This window comes from Desmodus rotundus, chromosome X (assembly GCF_022682495.2).
Source record: "Desmodus rotundus isolate HL8 chromosome X, HLdesRot8A.1, whole genome shotgun sequence".
Classification (NCBI taxonomy): Eukaryota; Metazoa; Chordata; class Mammalia; order Chiroptera; family Phyllostomidae; genus Desmodus; species Desmodus rotundus.
Genome location: NC_071400.1, coordinates 85,739,610 through 85,763,596, shown reverse-complemented (window position 1 = coordinate 85,763,596; position 23,987 = coordinate 85,739,610). Strand labels below are relative to the sequence as shown.

Genomic DNA, 23,987 nt, shown 5'->3' with positions numbered 1-23,987 from the left:
AGGCTGGCTCTATTTCCGGTGATGATGAAATGAATAAAATGAGGAGTGGTTTGTGTAAGAAGGCACCTTGGAGGGAAGTTTTTAGTCCTGAGACATAAGAACTCTGAGTTGCATGCTGCTGGAGAAGACCTCCCCACACATGTTAATAACAGTTGCTCTGATGGGGAAATTCCACTTAGTTCTACTTGCTCAGCAACATTTAGGCTAATGTGATGTCCTTATTGTATAACAGTTCCATATTCTCCCATAGAGGACAGAAATAATATTCTGAGGGAAGGCTTTTATTATCCAGATTCAAAAATCATCTTAGTAATAACTGCCATGCATTGAAAATGCCAAACGTAGCCTAACACTTTGCCAGGTTGTTTAACTTTAACAGAAATGAATGTCCATAGTCCTTCATGACAGAGTATCAGATTCACTTTGCAGAAAATAATGCTCAGAAGAGTCTGACATTCCATCCTGAAAAGTGACAGAGCTGGGCTTGATCCTGGCTCTGAATTCCTCTAGAGTCCCTACTGAACCACTCCACTGAGTCTGATCACAACTCATGTCACTTAATTTGTTTTTCTACTAATGCTCCACAATGTATTTCAGGTTTTAAAAAGCTAGACTTTACATTCACAATATTGATTTGGAATGATAGGCCAAATAACAGGCAATAAAATAACAAAATACATGGGAGGGCCAAATAAAGAATGAGAGAGATTGTGTTTAACTGCTGAGAGAACTAGTACAGCAAAGGGAGGCATCCCAGGTCCTTCCAGAAAGAAAGGCAGAACCCTGAATGACAGCTGGGGGAATGAAGATCCCAGAACCATGCGGTGACATGGAGACTGCCCAAGCCATGATCACTGGGATTCCCCGGGCAAGACAGTCAGACTGGTTGTGTAAAAAGTGTGACAGAGATATGAGGGCCTTGGTCTGAAGTTAGGGACCTCAAGTAAGTGAAGAAAAGAGTTCCAGGCTCTTCCAGGACTCAGGGTGGAGACCCTGAGTGTGAACTTAGGGAACCTCCAGTCCCAGAACTGAGAAGGCCACACAGTCATCAGCCTTCCCTGGCTGCCCTGAGATACCTGGGAATTGTTGGCATGATGAGACATACTGCCTCCTTTGAGGTCACCAGGGGGTGAGGGTCATAGGATAAGGGCTATTGCCTGAGGCCAGAAGTGGGAGGTTTCTAGGCTTTCCAGAGGCCAAGGTGAGTACTTAGGAGGACTGAGGGAACCACAGCACCCACCACAGTGAATACATCATCAAAGTCATTCCTTACTTGGTCTGAAGAATCCAAGGAGAGATATGGTCAGAGGAGGGGATCCTCACTTCCTTCTAGGGGTGTCAGGGTGGGGAGGCCTTAGAAGGAGGGGTCAGTCCATGGGCTACAGAGGAATTATTCAATGTGGCAAATCAAAGGACAAATCAGGGACTGAGACAAATACACCCCGAAACAAAAATTGAGCCTTAGCCCTGGTTTCAGCCATTGAATACTTACCACATGGCTACCAAGCTGATGCTCCCCCGAAAGTTAGTTTTACTTTGTTTGTGGTAGGTGAAATAAGTTGTTGAAACTGTAGCCACTACTCAGCTAAAAAGATGGGGACACAAGGCCTAATGTGAAGGCAAATAAGGACCCTTAATGAGAACTGAGCAGCCCATGGAGATTAGTACAGATAACCCACTGAGCAGTCTGCACTCTGGGTACCTGGACAGGGCAGATAGGCTGAAGACCTGTTCTCCTATTTCTTGTGAGTCCCATGACATGCGAACAGTTGAATGATGCTCTTGAATGTGAAATAAAAGACTCCTCAAACTCAGAGACTGCCCGTCCCTGTTGTCACCTCAGCATACCTGGGGCGGGACTGCGGAATACAGCCTAGAGGCTTCCCCAAACCTGGGCTGATTAGAACAGGAACCCAGTGGGTTTTAGGAGCAGTGGCATCGAGGAGAACTGCCAATATAGCCTTCAGAACAATCACGGTGCTGAATTTACGCTGAAGGTGCACAACTGTCATCCTCCCTCCTACAGGTGGCTCATCACCTGTCCTCCTACCCAAACTCGGACCATTGTCCCTACCATAGTCATCATGCCTCTGTGTCAGAAAGTAAGTGCCACATCCACCACAAATGCCAATATGCCCAAGAGAAATCTGAGAGTCCCCGTCAATTTCAGGAAGGAGCCACAGTAGAGAAGATCCCCCCCACCTTCATCTTCAGTTTTGGAAGTTAAAACTCAGAGATCATCAGCTGCTGAGGCAACTAGCACTTCCTTGGCATCTTGGAGATCCCTAAATACCACCACCACCTTTCCGGGTGCTGTTCACATGGGGTCTGAGAACAACCCAGATGAGGAACACTCATGCTCTGCTGAGGATTCACTTTCTGAGTGCTCATGCAGAGATTCCCTGAATGTGAATATGAGAGTGTTATGGCAGTCTCTTCTGTACAAGTACAAAGTGAAACAACCCTTTCATTCTGAAAGGAGACATGCTAAAGATGGTCAATGAAAAGCACCACGGCCAATTTGCTGATATCCACAAGAAAGCCTCTGACATCATTGAGGCTCTCTTTGCAGTGGAATTGAAGGGAATGGACTCAACCCAATCCTCTTATGTCCTTGTGAGCATAGTGAAACTCCCCAATAGTGGGAGAGTACAACATGGCAGGGGGTTACCCAAGACTGGTCTCCTGATGAGTATCTTGGGCCTGATTTTCTTGAATGGGAACTGTGCCACAGAGGAAGAGATCTTGGAATTCCTGAACACCTTGTGGTATATGGGGGGAGGAAGCACTTCATTTACGGGGAACCTAGAAAGCTTATCATCAAAGATTTAGTGAGGCTTAAGTACTTGGAGTACTGCCAGGTGCCTGAGAGTGACACATCATGCTATGAGTTCCGGTGGGGTCCCGGAGCTTATGCCGAAACGACCAAGAAGAAAATCCTGGAATTTTTGCCTAAGCTTAACAATACAGTTCCAAGTACCTTCTCGTCACACTATGAAGAAGCTTTGAGAGAGGAGGAAGAAAGAGCACAAGCCAGAGGTACAGCCAGGGCTGGCATTAGTACCACAGGCAGGAATTATCCCCTGTCCATAACCATCATTGTCTACACTCCTACAAAAATCTGATGACAGTTAATAGTTATAAAAAATACCTCTGCCATTATAAAAGGGAATTTTGTGGAAATGTGAAAGAATCCCACAGTAAAATTTTCAAGATAATGGAATAGAAAAAATATATAACATTCATTCAACCTGATTCTTGTTCCTCCTTTCAGTCTTTTGTTTTGTGTAATTGGTTTATTACCTGGATATGCTTAGCTCATTAAAGAATGTAAGAGATAGTAAATCTTAACAAAATCAAGTTCTTGCACCCTTTCTCTTCAATTTCCCACTCATAATTTAGCGCCTGGTGTTTGAAAGGCTCTGTGCTAGCACTGGGAAGGCTAAGATAAAGACCCAGTGTCCGCTCAGAGAGCTTTGCTAGGCAGGAGCTACAATCATGTAAGAAGGATTGTGAGACATCCTCTGTACTTACGGGGGGGGGGGGGGGAAGGGTGGGTGATTCAGGAGGAGTTCCAGTTGGAAGCACTAGAGTGTAAATTCTCTGAGTCGGGGAAGTTTAAGTTTGGGGATGCGGCAAGTCAGTCTTTGAGATGTCATTTGGAATGAAGATACATGGTGGAGTAGATGAGGCTGTGGGGCTGGGGAGCAGAGGCCAGACCCTCTGATGAGATGTCTGAGTTGAGAGAGAAAATACTTCAATGGAAAACTGCACCGTGGTGGAAGGGTCTAACACTAAAATCCAATATTATGTGGTGCCTGGACAGGTGGTGAAACCAGCAGGGTCTCACCTCACATAAGTGCAAGTTATCCTCTATATCTTCCATATCCTCGTCACTTGCAGATAAAGATCCCTACCAAACAACCATCTTTAGGAAGGGGACAAGGCCCACATCTTGCTTATGCCTCAGTGGCAAAGTTCTGATTCCTCCCAGCCTGCGAGCTTTGCAAATGATCTGATTCCATACTACCATCTTCTTGACACCACAAACGCTGCCTCCCACAGACCCTGTTCATTCACTGTTCCTGAGTCCACCCCGTGGTGCCACTGTGGGACATGTGGTGTCCTTCTCCCCATTCTGCGAGTATAGGTGATTGATAAGTGGCTGGGTAGCTCATTGGCACAAGGTCCAGTGTTGTGTGTTTGGACACCACATAACCACACTGTGGAAATTCCTTCGTCACCTCATGGGGTAAATAGGAGGTCACTGAACATGCTGGTATAAATTTATTTAGGATGGCAGATAATCCAGAAGTAAAGCCCTACCTGGGACAGTGTATTTGTTGCCTTATTGCACCCTGGGGGGCTGAAACAATTTATTGTCTTATAGTTCTGGAGGCCGGAAGTCCACAGTCAAGGACCTGGCTGGATTGGTTCACTCAGAGGCCTCTCTCCATGGCTGGTAGATGGCTACCCTCTTCACATGGCTGTTCCTTTCTGTGAGCGTATGCCTGGTGTTTTCTTGTATGCCCTAAAAACTTCCTATTAGGGACCCACGCAGATGGAATGGTGGCCCACCTTAATGGTTGTATTTTAACTTAACCATCATTTGAAAGACCTTATCTCCAAGAACAGGCACATTCGGAGGTACTGGATCTTATGCCATCAACATGAACTTTTGAGGGATATAGCTCAGCCTCCCAAAGCAGGAATCGAAGGTGTCTCTGCTCTTATCTCCATGCAGGAAAACACGGTACACAAATAGGGGTCTAGCAGACTGTCTGAAGGGAGTTTCTCAGCGTGGTGAACTCCCTTGAAGTGAGATGCACAGAAGCCACTGTGTTGACTGACACCTTCTGGTTTGAATTGGTAGAGTCAAATACACCTGCATTAAAAGGGAGTTTTTATTAGGGTATCCCAAATGTAATTCACTGAATTCTAAAAGGGGGTTACATTTTTGTGGAAGGCAAAAAAAGAAAAAGAAAATGAGAGGGTTTGCATGGAAGGACCTCTAGGAAGGCCTGAAAGTGTTGGTGCTGGACAAATTTCAAGGAACTCTGAGGTACATCTCTTTGAGAAGAAAAAAGAACAAGCAAGCCCATATTAAAGAATAAATTCTGTAATGAAGTATAGCTATTTTATTTTATATTATCTAGCAAATTTCTGACTGATTCAGTGTTTTCTTGCCTGGCAGCATGGCATTTTTTTTTTTTTTGACATATCCTGTATTAAAAAAAAACCCATTCCTACCTAGGATGATACTGTCTGGGTAAAAATGATAACTGCCATTCATCACATAGCCAATATTTAAGAGTCATCTTGATGGATACTTCACGTACAAGGCCTACATTCCCAAAGTCTTTTTATATAGGGTTTATCAAACTTCGTTGGCAGTTGCAGATCCTACCTTACTCTGATAGTCACAAGGCAGTTAGTGACAGAACTAGACCAGACTTCAGGTCTGAACTGATCTAGGGCATACACTGTCCCAACACTAACACCTCGAAGCAGACCCGGTGTATTGTTTTTCATTTTTCTGCCCACAAATCCAAAGTACAACTCAGCCAATTTTTTAAAAAATGTGCCCAACCTACAGATTGGAATGTATACCTAGAGCCACGTGAATAGCAAAATAATAAGAAATATGAATAATGGAAAAAAGCTAAAATATCTGGTAAAAATGTGGTCATGTAAGATGGAATCTTCCAAAATTATCTGGCTCAGCCTGTTCCCTACTGTTAGTAAATCTTTTAGCCCACAAAAATTACCTACACGGCCAAGTTTGGATCATAAAAAGAAGGAGTAGATGTGTGTGGGTTTCTTTGCTTGGTTTGTTTCTTTGCTTTTGTTTTTCACTGACAGCCCACCATTTATCCGGATTCCTCTGTCTGCCTGGTTGTTTAGCTTCGCCATCTCACATCACTGCTGGGACACAGGGCTATTCTCTGTTAAGACTTGCAGTACGGAGACCACGCGAGAGTTTGCAGGGATTTGGCATTTCCCAGGAAGCCTTTCATTAAAGGGACATGAGCCCAGTGGAGGACCAAGATGAATGACACAACTTTACAGAGGGTCGTGCGAACACTTGCCCTCATCTGCTCTTAGATCTAGGCTGTGGGGTTACTTTGGCTCGGAACCCCTCTGGGGAGTGAGTACCGTGTGGTCAGGGCTGTGGCCCAGGGCAGCCTGCAAGGCCCTAGGCGGGGTGTAATTGAGAATCCTGGCTGAGACTGAGGCTCCCTTCACCCCAGAACAGAGGGGGCGCAAGAGTTTCTGCGCATCAGTGAACCTTGAGAGGCCATGTCGTTGGTGCCCTGAAAAGCTGCGCACGCTTCCTCCTAGGCCATCTTGGGAGGAGAGAGATTTTCCTGGGGCGGTGGCCCAGGGCAGGCGAGAGAGGAAGCCCAGGCTGTGTCTGCAGTCAAGGTGAGGAGGCTGAATGAAGAATGAAGGAACCACCGGCCCCTGGAGTCAGGCCTTTGCCGCTGCCGTGCCCCGGGTCTCAGGCCTAGGAGACCCTGGGCCAAGCAGTAGGGCTTGAGAATTCCAGCCCGAGTCTCAGGAAGGGGTGGGCCTTGCTGTAAGTGGGGGAGCAGTTCAAAAGGGACAGGCGAAGAAGACCCTAACAAGGGTCAAGACAAAGAAACTTGGCAGAAATTCCCGCGAAGGACCCGTTCGCGTCTCCCGGGGTGGCTGGGGAGGTAGGGGGCTCAAGTTAAGAAAGCGTCCCAACTGCAGAAGGAGTCAGAGGACCTAGGGAAACCCATCCACCTGGCAGACCGGGATACCTATGTTTTCGGGGACACGATGACGGACACTCCTCGTGGTCTTTGGCGTTCTCAGAGGGAGGGTGGGGGATGGGCGCTGCCGGGCGGAGGGAGTGAGATGTTGCCTTTGAAAAGGACAGTTTACCCTCCGCAGTAGGGGGGTTTGCAGGTCTTTCCGGGAGTTAAGGGGTCTCCTGGCCCATGATATATGCCGGAACACCCACAGCGAGGGATCAAAGGAGCCCCTATTCACAGCCTTGGAGAACACAGGCAGTTGAGGAGCTCCTCACCCTCCTGGGGGAGGGGGCGATCTCAGAAAATCCAGGCAGGAAAGAGGAGGCCAGGCTATGACAAATGTGAAAAGAAAGATTGAAGGGGCCATGTGCCATTGAATGAGATCACGAAATTCTGATCCTCACCTTTGCATTTGGAACCTGAAGGCTCAGGGCAGGCCTGCCAGGCTGAGGCTCACCCTCACTGATTGACATCTAATCTGAAGAGATCTTTAGTGTGAGGGTGCAGCCACTGTCTGCAGAAGGGAGGTATAGCCAGGTAGTGCCTGGAGATCATGTGAGTACCCTGCATGAAAACTGAGGACCAAGCAGCCCATGAAGGAGATGCCTCCACATATGTCTCAGTTGGGTGCCCCCTGACAGGCATAGGTGCTAAGGAAACTCTTCACTGCCTCCCCTGGGGTCTCAGAGCCCTGGTTGCTTCGGTGTGAAGTGTCAACTTCATTGGAACAGAATAGAGTGGGCCCAGGACCTGCCAATAGTTAACAGGATGGTTCTAATGGTGAACTGAGAAGACCCTCACATCCTGGAACACCCGGTCCCACTGGCAGTCCCCACTGCTGTCACCCCAGTACTCCCCAGGCAGGCAGGTCTGGTAGGCTATAGTCTGAGGTTCCCTCTGGCCTGCCCGGAGTTCTCAGGGGACAGTGGGACCACAGCAAGTGCTCTGTGGGTTCCTAGAAAACTGGCCTCAAGGAAACCTGGAGAGGTGGCCTTGGTGGAAACCAAGGTAACATCAGTCTCCCCACTGACAGCACTCACACCATCTCTTTTTTTGTCCTCCAGGTGACCACATCTCCTGACTTGCTGCCCATACTCCTGCCTGCTGTCCCTGACTAGTGTCCTCATGCCTCGAGGTCAGAAAAGTAAGCTCCGGGCCAGAAAGAAACGCCAACAGGCCCAAGGTGAGCCTCAGAGTTGTGGCAATGCCGAGAGCTCTGTAGCAGCAGAAGAGGAGTCTACTCCCTCCTCTGCTCCTCAGGATGAAGGTAATGCCCAGAGTCTGCCTGTTGCTGGATCATATAGCACTTCTCAGGGGCTTCAAAGAGCATCAACTCCCACCAGTCCTTCTGCAGGTGCTTCTTGCCCTGGATGTGACAAAGCTTCCAACAGCTATGATGAGGATCTGGCAGACTTGTCTGAGGCCTCATTCTGCACTGAGTTCTTAGAGATGGATATTTTCAACAACAAGACTTTGAATTTGGAGCTATATATTCTGAACAGGTATAAAGCGAAAGCGCCCATTTTGAAGGCTGACATGCTGGAAATTGTTGGGGAAGATTACCAGACCCAATTTGCTGAGTTGCTCAAGAGTGCCTCTGAGCACTTTGAATCTATCTTCGCATTAGAGTTGCATGAAGCCGACCCACCGAGTCACTTGTATACCCTTGTCAGCAAACTGAAACTCCCCAATAATGGGAGGGTGCGTCCTGGCAAGGGGTCACCCAAGACCGGTTTCCTGATGAATATCCTGGCCATGATCTTCATACATGGCAACCGTATCTCTGAGGAAGATATCTGGAGACAACTGAAAGTGATGCGAGTATATGCTGGGAGGAGGCACTCCATCTTTGGGGAGCCCAGGAAGCTCATCACCAAAGATTTTGTGAGGCTCCAGTACCTGGAGTACCGCCAGGTGCCCAACAGTGATCCTCCATACTATGAGTTCCTGTGGGGCCCACAAGCACATCTTGAAACCAGCAAGATGAAAGTGCTGGAGTTTTGGGCAAAGGCCAATGGTACCCTCCCCAGTGCCTATCCACACAGTTATGAAGAGGCTTTGCAAGATGAGGCAGACAGAGGCAAGAGGCTGAGCCAAAGATGCAGCAGCCGGGGCTGCCGCTATTGCCAAAGTCAGCGCACCTTCCAGGGCCACCCCTAGAGAAGTCTGAGGCTTTTTGTCTTCTAGACCAGAATATATAACATCACAAAAGGGGTAATATTCTTGGAGTTGTAAAAGGATCCCAAAGTGAAATTTTGGGGGTAATAGGAAAAAAAAAAAAGCATGATCAGTCTTATTAGTTTTCATTGTTCCTGTCAGTTTCCAGTTTTGTAAACTTAAATGTTATATTTGATGTTGTTAATTTGTTCAAGACTTAAGAGAAATTGAATCTTAAGAAATTAAGTCTTGTGTTTTCTGGCTCTTTTATCCACCACACCCCGAGTATCTGCTCTTGGGAAGTCTCAGTGTTAGTACTGGGGATGCTAATGGAAGTCCTGTCTCTTTCATGTAATTTTATCGCCTGCAAGTTGTACTCATATATGTGTTAGTATGTTGAAGAACCTGTTCAGACATAGAGGTGAACTCAAAAGAATGGGTGAAGAAGAGGGTGTTCCTTATGAGAGCAGTTATGTAGAAATTTCTGGAGGAAGATGGTTTGGGACTTTAGGAAAGTGCAAGTCCTTAGTCAGATGCCATTTTCATTGACCCTATGTGATGGGCCAGTGGTGGTTGTGGCAATGGTAAGTAGAGGCCAGTCCCTCCAATGTATGCTTCAGAGGTGGGAGACAGAGTGTGTGTTAGTTTGCTGCAGCTGCTCTAACAAAATACCATAGACTGGGTGGTTTAAACTACATTTTCCATAGTCACGAAGCCTGGGAATTGTAAATCAACAGCCACAGTGAATTCCCCTGGTGAGAGGCCTTTTCTTGTTGTAGATGGCCTCCTTCTCCCTGTGCCCTGACAAGGTAGCAAGAGAGTTCTCATCTCTTGTGCTTCCAGAACACTAATTGCATGATGGCCACCTTATCGTCATGACATCAACTAAACCTCAGTATCTCCTTACACCCTGCCTCCAAGTACCATCACACTGGGAATTAGAGCTTCAACACATGAATTGGGGGTGGCAGGGACACCAACATTTAGCATATAATGGGAAACCACTGCCACTACTTACTTGGCACCTGTGGGTAAACTGGAGACAAATATCCACCTGGGTCAGGAAGAGAAGGTACCCTTTGATGTTGTCCCAGTGTGGGTGAACACAATGTGCAAACTAGGTGTTCTATGTGCATCATCTCAAGGGAGTTTCTGAGAAACAAGGGTGGTACTGCCTTGAGGTGACATGCCAAGAAGCTACTGTCCTGACCCCCTTTACCCTGAGTTGAAAGAGCTAGTGCCTGCTCTCTTAAAAGAGCATTTAAAGCAGGTTATCTTGAGTGAATTTGGCAAAAACTAAATGAGGATGTAATGAATGCAAAAAGAGGCATTTGAAATGGAAGGCCAACCAGAAGGGATGGAAGGGCTTGTACGTCAACATCAATTCTGGAAGCATGAGGTGCATCCACCTCTGGAAGGCTACTCTTCACTTGAATTAAAGGCAGATGCTCTAATGTATAGTTTTAACTTTGTTTAATTGGCTAGGGACAATTTTTGGTCCATTCAGTGTTTTTCCAAGAATATTACATATTGTATGACATCTCCTGGGTTTAATAAAATTCCAAGTGAGTTGAGGGGGTATTATGTAGGATCAAAATAATAGTATTTACCTCCATGTTTAAAATATGGGGCAATATTTGCTAGTCGTCTTGCCATGTGGTTTGCATGTTTGTTGTCCAAGCTCAAAACCTGGGGATACCTATGAAGCAAATTCTCCCTGACGTAATTGGATTCAATCTTTATATGATGGACTGTATGCAACTAATATTGGCAGAAACAAATTACATTGATCCTGTAAGAGTAGAAATATATGAAATAGTAATGACTGAGAATTTTCCAAAATTAATGATAAACTCTAAACCAAAGATCCAAGAAGTTCAGAGAATGCCAAGCAGTATAAATGCCAGAAAACCTATACCTAGAAATACCTTATCCAAAACATAGAAAACTAATAAAAAAGTAATACATTTTGTAGCATTTCATTTTTGTTTTTGCCAAAGCAGAAATTCATTGATAAAAAAATATACTTCTCCAAACATTAGCATAAAGGTATTCTGGTCTGAATCGCACAGAAACATCTTGCATATATGTTATTTTTTCTTTACCTTGAAAGGAAAAAAAAATTGCCATAGCTTAACTTTTTGAACAAAATAAAACTGTCAGGTGGTGGGAGATATTAAATAAAAATATTTGCCTTGGCTGATGGGGCTCAGTGGACTGAGTGCTGACCTGCGAACCAAGGGTTGCTGGGTTGATTACCAGTCAGGGCACGTGCTTGGGTTGTGGGGCAGGTCCTCAGTACAGGGTACAAGAGAGGCAACCACACATTGATGTTTTCCTCTCTCTCTCTCTCTCCCTTCTTTCCCCTCTCCAAAAATAAATAAATAAATAAAAATCTTCAGAAAAGAAAAATATTTGCTTAATTCAGAAAATCTTTCTTGATGTAAAAGCTTTTATACATATGCTTGTCAAAGGAGCCAGTGAAGAGTGCCTCACTTATAGAAAAACAAGGATAAAAATTTCATTAGTCTACTCCTTACAAACCATGCATGTGAGAAGAAAGGTGACTTAAAGGTTTAAATTGTTGAAAGAAAAAGAAAAAAAACCCCAACAACCTAAAATTCCATGTTCAGGGAAATTATACTTTAAAGTGAAAAAGAATAAAGGCCTTTCTCAGACAAACAAACAGTGAGATAACTTGTCAACAGAAATACCTTGAATGAAAGAGTAAATAAAGTTCTTCAAAGAGAAGGAAAGTGATACAGTCAGGAACTCAGATCTACATATAGACAGGAAGAGAGTGAGAGGAGGAATAAATGGAGATAAAATATAATATTCTATTTTCTTATTTGACCTAATAGATAACAAAGAGTTCAGAATAAGAGCAACAGCAGAGTAAATGACAGCAATATTATAAGAAGCAGAAGGGAAGAATTGGCAATGCCTTTGAATTGGCAGTGCGTTATATGAAAGTGGACTTGAATTAGCTGTAAATGTATACTGTGAAGGGACCAAAGTCTTGCTATCCTGAAGCTGCCTTTTTGGCTTACTGATTTTAAGCTGTTTATTAAGAAACATGACTCAGAAAGAAACTTTTACCCTCCCCCTTTACCTGCCCAAGAGATTCAGACAGAGAAACTGGCTATGGGAAATGGAACTTTGCTCTGACTTAGCCTCATTTGAATTATGTATTGTACACAGGAGGACTTTAGAAAGATGTCTGCTAGCTAGACACCCTGTGTCCCTTTGTTTTCAACTTGCCTAGCAAGGATTTTCTTGCTTTGTGAGTTCCCCTCTTCCTCAATGACCTGTAAATCACATATTCTTATTTCTGAAATCTAAGACCCCGTTCTCCAGCTTTTCTTCTGTGTCAAAAAATGTCTTATATACTCAATGTTGTCTCATGGTGTTTGGAATTTTCATGCTTATGTGAATTCCCCGTGTGCATGCATACAAATTTTGATTTACCTGTTAAAATGTGTTAGTTTGATGATTAGCTGGGTCAGAAGAACATAGAAGCTGGAAGGAAAAATCTTAACATTTTTTAAACACAATTAAATGTATACTGCAAACTCTAGGTCATCCACTAAAAAAAGCAAAGAAAGTAGTGTCATTGATATGCTAAAGTGGAGAGAACATAGAATTATATAAGTTGCTTAATTAAAACCAGAGCAGGTAGCAAAAGGGTGGGAGACAAAAAATAAAGAAAAGAATAAAGGTAACAAACAGAAAACAGTAACAAGTATGGTAGATAATAACCCAAGTATATCAATGATTACACATCAGTAGTCTAAATACACACATGAACAGACAGAACTTGTCAGAAGAGATTAAAAAAATCATGTTATACATTCTTTTCAACAAATCCAGCCTAAATGTAAGAAAGAAAGAGGGTGGAAAAGTATATGCCATTCTAATGCAAATGAAAGGGAAGCTGGAGTAGCAATATTTATTTCACACAAAGCAGAAATCAGATCCAGGAAAATTAGAAGTGATGAAGAGGTACATTCTATAATCCTAAAAGAGACAATTCTCTAGGAAGATATAACAATCCTTAATATGTATGCTCCAAAAAACACAGTGTCAAAATACCTGAGGAAAGCACAGATGAGACAAACCCTCTATTACAGTGGAGTCTTCAACACAACTCTCTCAGGAATTCACAGATCCAGCTGTCAGGAACCCAGTAGGGATACTGTTGAACTGAATAGAATCTTCAGAATACCTGAATTTAAAAGACATTCTCAGAAAACAAAACAGCAGGAAACACATTTTCTCAAGCTCACATAAAACACATCAAGATGGACAACATTCAGTGCCATAAAACACACATCATACAATTTAAATAATAGAAATCACACAAAGTAAGCTCTAGGATAACAATGGAATCAAGCTAGAAATCAATAACAGAAAAATTTCAGTAAAGTCTCAAAGTACTTGGAGGTTAAACAACATACATCTAATAACACATGGCTCAAAGAAGGACACGAAAGGGAAAAGTTAAAAAAATATTCTGACCCTAATGAAATGAAACACAATTGTCAAAATTTGCTGGGTGCAGCAAAACCAATGCTTCAAGGGACATTTATAGTATTGAATGCATATATTAGAATAGGACAAAACTCTAATGTTTTAAAAAACTAGAGAAAGAATACAAAATTAAATCCTAAGTAAGCAGAAGAAAAGAAATAATAAGCATTCAAGCAGAAATCTATAACAATGAAAATATCAATAGAGGAAATCAATAAAAGCAAAAGCTAATTATTTGAAAAAATAAAATTAGTAAACTTCTAGCCAAGTAAACTGAGAAAAGAGAGAAGACAGAAATTACTAATATCAAAAATAAATGGAGGCCATTGCCAATGATTTCATGGGCATTAAGTGATGATAAAAAAACTTACAAAACACCTTTATGCCCCAAATTCTGATATATTACATGAAATGGACCAATATTTTGAAAAACACCATCAGCCATCACTTATACAAGAGAAAATAGATAAAAGATCAGACTAACCACTATACAGAAGTTGAATCAATAATTCATGAATCTTCCCGAAATGAAAGTAGCATTTCTGCATGGGCTTGCTGGTGAATTTGGTCAAATCTGTAGGAAGAAATGATACCAAATTTCTGCAAAGAAGCACATGAATGGATGCTTAACATTATATCATTAAGAAATTGCAAATTAAAATAAAAGGACATCAGTGCACATCTATTAAAATGGTTAAAACCTAAAACACTGACAAGAGCAAATGCTGGAGAAGAGGCAGAGCAACAAGAACACTCATTTAGTGCTGGTGGGAGTGTGGAATGGTATAGCCACATGGGAAGACAGTTTAGGAGAATCCCATAGAAGTAAACATATTCTCACCATACAATGCAGCACTCCTTGGTGTTTACCCAAAGGAGATGAAACTTTATGCCCATGCAAAAGCCTGCGCACAAATGCTGCAGCAGCTTTTTTCATAATTGCCAAATCTAGGAAGCAACCGACATGTTCGTCAGTAGATGAATGGATAATTAAACTGTGGTACTTATTCACAATGTAGTATTGTTAAACAAAAAGTAGAAATGCGCTATCAAACCACAAGAGGACATGGAGGACCCCACATGCATATTACTAAGTGAAAGTAGCCAATCTGAAAATGGTGTATATACATAATTTCAATGATATGACATTCCTAAAGAGGTTAAACTATGGAGACAGTATAAAAGGTTAAGAGTTCACAGGCATAGGTGGAGGAATGAACAAGCAACACAAGAGGGTTTTCATGCAGTGAAACTACTCTGCACGATGGATTCATGTCAATATACATGTGTCACAATCCACAGAATGTACACACCAAGAGTGAACCTTATGCCAGCTGTGAACTTTAATAATAATGTACCAATATAGGCTGTTTAATTGTAACAAATATACTACACTAATGCCAAGAGGACATGTTCACAATAGGAGAAACTGTGTGTGGGGGGGGTGAGAGGATATGGGAACTCTCTATACTTCCTGCTCAAATTTCCTGTAAACTTGAGCCCTGGCTGGTGTGGCTCAGTGGACTGAGTGCCAGCCTGCAAGCCAAAGGGTCACTGGTTCAACTCCCAGTCAGGGCACATGCTTGGGTTGTGGGCCAGGTCCCCAGTAGTGGGTGCACAGGAGGCAACCACACATTGATGTTTCTCTCCCTCTCTTTAAAAATAAATGAACAAAATCTTTTGAAAATATTAAACAAACAAAAAATATTCCTCTAATCTTAAAAGTGATTGAAAATAAAGTCTATGAAAAAAATCCCCTCAGTGATTTGTATTTAGTTTCTGACTTCTTGGTTATTTGAATTTTGTAGGTGGCCAATTATTTTAAGTAAATTTTTTATGTGACATCTTTTCATTAAAAAAAATCGACTGTGTTACTAGCAGTAAAATTTGCTCAACTGTCTGCCATCATTAATATGTAAAATATAACAAAGCAAAACACCTCCAAGGACCCCAAAACTGAAAGCTCCTTTTAATAACTGTTTCTGCTCTAGTGTTTGTATGCACAAACACACACACATTCCAAAAATTATGAGCATTAGTGATATATTCAACTTGTGAAAAAATGAGCACTACATAGAAAGCTCTATAACTCTATAGCACTATTGTTAGAAAACAGCTCAAGTGGTACTTACAGGAATATTTATTACATTAAATAGATTTAGTTTTAAACATGTTTAAAACATCCAAATGATTCAAGAAGCTATAGAAAAAAATACCCTATTGAACACAAAGAAATGGAAGGTAAGAAATAATAAAGATAAATGCACAAGTGATGAAACAGTGGACAGCAGAGCCAACAACTAGTGAAAGCTTGTTCTTTGAGAGAATTTATATAACCATTTTATTAGTATTACACACATAAATGAAAGAAGCAGAAATCTGTGATACTAGAAAAATGAAATTGTGAAAAACTTGGGTGCAAGAGATTTGGCAATTGTAAGACCACACTTCTAAAAAGTTTTTGCTAATATCTCAAGATGACAAGTGGTGGACAAAGACAAAGTTGTAGCTGAATAAGACATTCAGGTAATCAATTCAACAGAAATTAGAATTCTAGAATTAACATCCTGCAGCCTCTAGTGGATTTATGGATAAAGACAACTGCCAATGTCACCACCAAGAGACAAGAAACATCGTGTATATCCTGATGGAAGTGCATGTTGTTACCTGTATAGTGTGCTTGCCAATAACCAAACAAATCCCTAACCTTAATATGAACAAGATTCTTCCTATGAGAATGGAGCACTGTTGTTGAGATTATGTCAGGTGATTGGGGTCATTATTCTATCCTCTACTGTGGTATATGTTGGAGAATTTCTATAATAAAAAGATTTTATTTACATATCATGTCTTTTATTTGAAAATTCAAGTGAAATGGAGCATTTTAGGCAAGCGATAAACAGTTAAATAGCTCCAAAGAAAAATAAAAATCTCTAATCAACATAATAGAAACAGGAACTACATACTTACCCAAGGCTATGTCAAAATACTCACAGACCTGCAAGGTTTCGGCACTTGTTAAATGCAAACGGCAAAGGAAAAAAATGAGGTACCTTCTCATGTAAACTCTTATAATCAAGACAAACAGGCTGAGAGTTGTTCAACCAATTTAACACAGTACCCTTCTTCATACAAAGACCAGATGAGGATCCCTCAGTATAACAACTCTTAAGGCAACCTCACTGACATAGAGACAAATATGGTAGATAAATTCATAGTATTTCCAACATAGCTAAGAAACTTTAAAGTTAAGAAACTTTAGAAAATACTGTCAACTGGAAATTACTCCATGAGCCAAAGAAAAACAAAAGCAAAAATCTTGTGACCATGTGCAGGAGTATAGAAAAAGTCTTTGACAAATATTCACACCAATTCATGATAATAACTTTAGCAAACTATCATTAGGAGAGAATTCCCATTTTGAAAACTCTACAATGCACATATTCAGCGTGAAACATCATGATTATAACCAACAGAGCCCAGAGGAGGACACAGATATTTGATGTCAAATGCACAGTTTACCAATGAATAAAAATACATACCATGCACATGACTATTACACAAGTATACAAATACCAAAGCATGTAAGAAGCAAGAATAGTGCAAAGAAGGAAGTGATAATGGTAAAAGTATGATGTCCTCATTGAAAAGTACAAAGTAATTGGTGCAAAAAGATGCACATTGTAAGGAACTTCAGAAATCGGATGAATGAAAGATCATTATGGGAAAAGCTGAACCCTGGCCAAATACAATCAGTAACAAACAGAAAGATGTCATGGAAATTATACCATTCACAACAATAATATACAAAATATAACTACCAGAGAACCATGCTGAAATATACAAGCTCTTTGGCAGCAACTATGGAAACTTACCGATAGGATTATGAAAAAGCATCAAACTAAGTTTACTGAAGGGAAAGGAAATACTGTAAGTATGTCAATTCTCTTGAACATATTTAAAGACTTAAGGCCTTCCCTATAACTCCAAAGTTGACAACCAAACTCAGCCTGCTCTTTCCCATACCCAAACAGGCCCTGGGAAAATTAAAGAAGGAATAAGAAAGCATTATTAATAATAACAACAAAACAAGAAAAATGACGCACCCGTGGGGAACACTAAGTCAGTGATGAACTAGAGCGTGTGTGTGGGCAGGTGAGGAAATGCTGTGGAGGTTGAGACTGGTTGTAAGTGGCAAAAAGAGCACATTGAGAGAATGCCCTGCAGGAAAGATTTAAAAGTTAAACCCTAAGACAGAGGGAAGGGAAGATGGTGGCTGGGGGGAGATGGGCGGGGCTGGTGGAATGGGCACATCTATAACAGTGTCAACAAAAAAATTCAATGACGCTGACATCATCCTCCGTTCCTCAGGGGGCTCTTGGGCGACTTGGTAAGGAAAGGAAGGCTTCGAGTTACCAAAGGGAGGAATTGCAGGCCTGCTAGAACTCAGGGCAAGCGGCCCACCCCAGAACACTGGACCCTACCGGATTCTCACCCCCTGCCACCGTGTCTGGGGGGCCGCAGGCAGGAGTGGCCGGATGAGATGTCCCTGTACACTGAGCAGGGGTGTCGGGGAGTTGGGGACTTGATAGGAGGGGTTGAACCCAGGGCAGCACAGGGGAGGTAGCCCAGCACCTACCAGGAGCCCAGGGAAGACACGGAGACAGGATGGACGGGAGCAACCAGTACTGTCCGTCTTGAGAGGCGCCAGGCTTGGCTGCTAAGCTCAGGCCCCCAGGTACTTCCCACTGGGGTTGTGAGGTAACTGAGAGCCTTGTTCCGAAGCTGGCTGACTCTGCGCAGCAGGGGGGGAAAGTCCCTGAACCTGCCCCAAACCGATGAAAGACCCCCGTGTGCATGTCCTGTGCGACGCTCGCCGCCATGAACGCACGCCCCCTTCCGGATGAGCCACCCTCATGACCGGAAGTGGCTGGCCTCACTTCCCGCGACGCACGCTGCTGCCGAAGTCGAGGCCTCGTCAGAAGGCGGCTGTCCAGGGTGACCCAAGGGAGGAACCCCACATCTTGTCAGTGACAAGGTGCACGGTGTCGTGAGTGGGGTCTGTGGGGACGCGTCCCCGACAACTCCAGTCCCCTTTCCCCCTGAGAAGAAAGGTGGCCACAGAGCCCAGCCCGCCCCTGCTCTCTGCCCTGCAGGCCCCGAAGTGGCAGTTAGGCCCACAGTGCCTTGCGTCCCCCGTGGGTTCCCAGCGAATAAAGGCCTGGGCCCAAGGGTGGTGGACTCTGGCTCAGCTCGAGCTGGCGAGGAAATCTCAGCCCCTTCAGAGGACCTTCGTGAGGAAGGAGGGCACCCCCGTCCCCAGAAGGGGGCGTACTTGGCCCTCGTCCTGGCATCGACTCGGGAGGGTCTGGGCAGGTCTAACGGCTGGGGTGCTTTCTGCCTCTGTCCTCGCGTGAGTCAGGGAGGTGGGGGCCCTGGTCTAAGGGTTGGCAACAGGTGACCAGAGAGGTCATGTCCAGGTCATGGGAAGATTCAGGGTGAGGTGCATGATAATACGTGGACCACGGAGCCCGTGACACGGACAGCGCCTCGGAATCCTTTTGTCTGCTGCCAGTCAAGGAGGGGCATTTGTCAGGCATTCGTCTGGCAGAAGGCGCCCTTAAATCCCGCTCAGGGGTCAGAGGGGTCTGGCCTTTACCTGAGAAGTGGGATCACCACTCAGCAGTGGGAGCAACATTAGGTGCCCATCTAGGGAGTCAAACAGGGTTGGAGGGAGGCCCCATGGGAGCATTCACAAGGGGGATCCATTTCATGGTGTGTCATCATTTGGGAGAAGCCAGGCAAATGCACCCAGACAAGGCCAATCTCAGTTCCTCCTCTGGCTCTTGGCTGGGTGCCGACCTTAGTGTGACGTAGGACTCAAGTGCAGAGACGGAGGGGGCCCTGGCTCTAGCAGTGCCAGCCAGGGAAACTGAGTGAGGACTGAGGGAAGATCTACCCTGAAGTTGTGATGAAGGTAAAGCCAGCAGTCAGCAGTAAGGAGGTCTCTGGGGCTCTACCAGCCACCATGTGAGAAGTGTGAATGACGACTGGGGACCCTAAAAAGTCCCCAGACTTTTCAGGCAGAGAGGGCTCCCGAAGGATATCCGTTCTAGGTGTTCTGTGCCAGAAACAGCATATCGCTTCATTCTTGTGGTATCGCAGAGGTGTGAAGTGTCAAATTCCTAGCAACAGCTGGAAGTGGGACCTGGGTCTTGCCAATAATTAACTTGATGACCATGAATGTGACCTGAAAGCACCCCAAAGCCAAGGACCCATATATCCCCTGCCAGCCCCTGTACTCACCCAAGAAGCACCCAGGGAGGGCTCTATGGCTCTGGCCTAAGGCTCAGGCTAACTCCCTCTGTAGAGCCCTCAGGGGACAGGCTGATGAGAGCAGGAGCCCTGGAGGATCCCTCAGCACTGCCCTCAGGCCCTGCAGGGGCAACCTTGGTTCAATCCAAGGTGCAGGGGCACACACCAACTCACTCTCCCTCCCTCATGTGCTGACATCACCTACTCTCTTGCTCACAGTGGCGCCTGCTGGCCCTGACCATTGTCATCATGCCTCGGGGGCAGAAGAGTAAGCTCGCCCGTGAGAAACGCCTGCATCCACAAAGGGAGTCTCAGAGTCTCCAGGGTGCTCAGGCCACTGCAGCAGAGGCTGAAGAGTCCTCCGCCTCTCGTCTTTCTGGGGAATCTCCCACGAGCTCCCCTGCTCCTGGTCCATCCCAAGAGCCTCAGGGAGCCTCGGCCACTAGCTCTCCTGAAGAAGGTGTGTCATGCCCAAGATTTCATGAAGCTGCCAAGAGCCCAGCAGAGGAAAGAATAAGAGCCTCCAGAGCTGCACTCACCCGTCAGAGAGCTCGCAGAGATCCTCTCAACAGGAGGGTGTACAGGCTGGTGCAGTTCCTGCTGGAGAAGCTTAAAAGGAAGGAGCCCATCACACAGGCTGCGCTGCTGAGGATCGTCAACAGAAAGTACAAGGAGCAATATCCTGAGATCTTCCGGAGAGCCTGTGAGCACCTGGAGCTGCTCTTTGGCCTTGAGCTGAAGCCTGTCAAGCCCAACGGTCACATCTATGCCTTTGTCAACAACCTGGGCCTCCCGATTGAGGGAGACCTGAGCAGTGAAGAGGTGGTGCCCAAAACCGGGCTCCTCCATGCTGTCCTGGGGCTGATCTTCGCGAAGGGCGACCAAGCCACTGAGGAGGAGATCTTGGAGTTCCTCGATGTGTTGGGGGTCCGTCCTGGGAAGATGCACGCCATCGTGGGGGAGCCCAGGGAGTTCATCGCCAACGAGCTGGTGGAGCAAAATTACCTGGAGTACCACCAGGTGCCCGGCAGCAATCCTCCACACCACGTGTTTGTGTGGGGCCCAAGAGCCCACGTTGAGGTCAGAAAGATGGAAGCGCTGGAGCTGTGGGCCAAGGTCAATGGTACGGTCCCCACTGCCTTCCCCAGCCTGTTCAGGGAAGCACTGAGACATGAGGAAGACCGAGCATGGCTCACAGCTGCAGCCATGGTCGCCACTTTTGAGAAGGGCAGTGTCCCTTCCAGGGCCAAGTAGAGAAGCTCCTCGCACATCTAAGGAGGTGTGGGGCAGGCGTGTCACCTTGAGTTTGCAGAGAGTAGTCAATCAGCCTTCTAACTAGTAAAGCATAGTCGGCTCTGTAAGGCACAAAATGTGTATTCTGTTTGGTTCCTTTGTCTTCTGTAGATGAGTACTTTTTAGGTGTATATGTATTTTCAAGTGTTGTTCCTTCTCATTGAAAGTTTCTTTGCTTAAGAATCTAAGAGTATTAATGTCTTGGATGTCGCATTTATTACAATTGAGCTTTAAGATCAAGAGTTTTGTTCTGTGCAAACCGATAGAAAAGCCTTCCACATTTCTTTTTGCCACAGAGCAAATTAACGCAGAATAGGAATAGGATTTTGTGTGCAAATGTGCAAAATCTTACAGGAAAATATTGGCGATCACACAATGGTGAAACAAAAGTAAGGGCTGGTCAGTTCTTAGTTTGCTTTATTGTCTTTGATCTTTCCTTGTAAAGTTAAATGGCATATACCTGGATTTGCTTAATTCTTCAAACTGTATGAGAAATTAAATTGTAATAAATTTGGTTTCTTGCTCCTGTCTTCTTTTTTCCCCTCTAGCATTAATTGACCAACTGTTTTTTTGTCTCCACATATGTCTCAGTTGGGTTCCCCCTGACAGGCATAGGTGCTAAGGAAACTCTTCACTGCCTCCCCTGGGGTCTCAGGGCCCTGGTTGCTTCAGTGTGAAGTTTCAACTTCATTGGAACAGAATAGAGTGGGCCCAGGACCTGCCAATAGTTAACAGGATGATTCTAATGGTGAACTGAGAAGACTCTCACAACCTGGAACACCCGGTCCCACTGGCAGTCCCCACTGCTGTCACCCCAGTACTCCCCAGGCAGGCAGGTCTGGTAGGTTATAGTCTGAGGTTCCCTCTGACTGCCTGCCCAGAGTTCTCAGGGGACAGTGGGACCATAGTAGGTGCTCTGTGGGTTCCTAGAAAACTGGCCTCAAGGAAACTTGGAGAAGTGGCCTTGGTGAAAACCAAGGTAGCATCAGTCTCCCCACTGACAGCACTCACACCATCTCTTTCTTTGTCCTCCAGATGACCACATCTCCTCAATACTCTCCTTGGCTGCCAGGTTACGTTGATGTCACACAAACTGTTCTCATTATATGAACAATGGCTGGGTTTTTTCCAGACCAACTATATATATATATATATATATATATATATATATATATATATATATACACACACATATATATCTCATATACGTGCATGAGATAAGTGAACTTCAAAATATATCCAACCTCTATGTCCGTCAAAGAGTTAAATCTTTAATATATGTAAAGCCTTTACAAAGAGGAAATGCCCAAAACATGAAAATGGTACTATTGAAATAAAAAGGCTAAATGTTACCACAGTGGAGCACTTAGAGTCTGAACATCTGGCAGCAGAATTATTAGGTAGGGACACCTGGTAAAAGAACAACCTTGCTGCTTGCCCTTCCTAAGGGAGTGCCCTTATAAGCAATGCATTTTGTAGGGTAATAGAATTTGTCAACACAATTTATACCCCTTTGGCATAAGGATTATTTTAGGGTGTTTTTTTAGAATTTATAATTCTCTATTTGCAATTGATTAATTTTAAGAAACAGGAAGGCAAAGGTCTGAAAACAAAGTAAAAGTTATTCTTTATAAAGGTATTTATTTTGTAAGGAAATTTCCAACTGTAAGAGTGTATTCCTCTGCAAGGCCTGCTTTCACTGTAAGTGGAGAAGGCATGGACTTAAGCTTCTTTTGTCTTTAGCTGGAGATGTATTTAAGGTGGTGGCATGGGCCATTTTGTGGAGTTACTCAGTTTTCTTGGGTCTCTCCAATGTATACAGGAGGTATATATGTTGTTGAACTTTAATTTGTTTTTCTCTTGCTAATCTGTCTCATGTCAATTTGATTATTAGACCAACTAGAAGAACCTTAATGAGTAGAGGAACATTTTTCCTTCCTTACAATGGTAAAGTGATGCTCCTTTCCTTTAATTGGATTTTTCTATTGGAATCCCTTTAGGCAGGTTAAGAGTGAGGGTCAAAGTTTCTGATTCTTTTGTTTCTTAAAAATAACCATCTTAAAGTAATCTATATCCCAAAAGGGATATATATTTTGGGGTGGCAAATTCTGCTTCCCCTAAGGTTTATTACCAAGATTCTTCAGTACCATGTTTAGATTTTGGAAAGGGGTGTCCAGAACTGAAGAAGGAAGCATAGAGCTCTCTGAGACTAAGGCAGAAAGTAAAGTTGTCAACTTGAGGTACTCAGGTTGTTAAAAGAGTTTTCTTCTCTAAGAAATCTGTGTCAGTGAGAGTTGTCTGCTTTTCCCCCTATGTATGCCTGGTTAGGCCTTGTGGACAAGAAGCCAAAGTCAAGGGAGTCAAAGAAGCAGTTTCTGGATTCTTTCACTGCATTCAGCCAAAGCAGTGTGAATGGGACAACAGTTGCCAAGCTTTAGCAAGCATAGAATCACTTGGAAGCCCAAGAAATCGCATTTCTAAAAAGTTCCCAAGTATTACTATTGCTGCTGGTACTAAGACTATACTTTGAAAACTGGTGATCTATGGTCCTCCAAAGGGATTTGAAACCACTACAAGTTTCAGGCTACCTCTCAGATCTATCTATAGCTGCATTTTATCATTATACCAGGTTAGAAAATGAATGATAGTCAATAACTTCCTAGGGAGGTTAAGTGTTGTGATTTCAGGGATGGGGAGGAAAGCCTAGAGTTGAGAGAAGTTTTTAACTCTTATTGATTCTATTTCCCATGAGAAGACTAGTAAATGGGGAGAAAAACCTCAGGGAAGAAAACAACAAGTTTAATTATTACTGTGACTGTGAGTGACTTTATTTTAATATGGAAGTCATTTTTTTTTTTTTTTTACTTTTCCCATCTGCCCACCTGCAATAGAGGTATGATTCTGCAGCTA

General features: G+C 44.0%; 3 protein-coding genes across 3 annotated transcripts; all 3 read left to right on the top strand.

The window, feature by feature from the left end:
- Positions 1 to 2,321: 2,321 nt before the first annotated feature.
- Positions 2,322 to 3,125, top strand: LOC112313267 (melanoma-associated antigen B3-like). Its single transcript, XM_024569820.2, is given in 3 exon segments — positions 2,322 to 2,468; positions 2,470 to 2,764; positions 2,767 to 3,125. Coding segments are annotated over 3 exon segments (801 nt in total).
- Positions 3,126 to 7,907: 4,782 nt separating this feature from the next.
- LOC112313266 (melanoma-associated antigen B5-like) lies at positions 7,908 to 8,942 on the top strand. Its single transcript, XM_024569819.2, has one exon. It carries the CDS (start codon positions 7,908 to 7,910, stop codon positions 8,940 to 8,942), a length of 1,035 nt encoding a protein of 344 aa, XP_024425587.2.
- Positions 8,943 to 20,033: 11,091 nt separating this feature from the next.
- Positions 20,034 to 21,038, top strand: LOC112313265 (melanoma-associated antigen B1-like). The gene has a single exon (XM_024569818.2). It carries the CDS (start codon positions 20,034 to 20,036, stop codon positions 21,036 to 21,038), a length of 1,005 nt encoding a protein of 334 aa, XP_024425586.2.
- The last annotated feature ends 2,949 nt before the right edge of the window (positions 21,039 to 23,987 follow it).

What these genes read in the sequence shown, in the direction of transcription:
- LOC112313266 (XM_024569819.2), top strand. Translation starts at nt 7,908, where the DNA reads ATGCCTCGAGGTCAGAAAAGTAAGCTCCGGGCCAGAAAGAAACGCCAA.
- LOC112313265 (XM_024569818.2), top strand. Translation starts at nt 20,034, where the DNA reads ATGCCTCGGGGGCAGAAGAGTAAGCTCGCCCGTGAGAAACGCCTGCAT.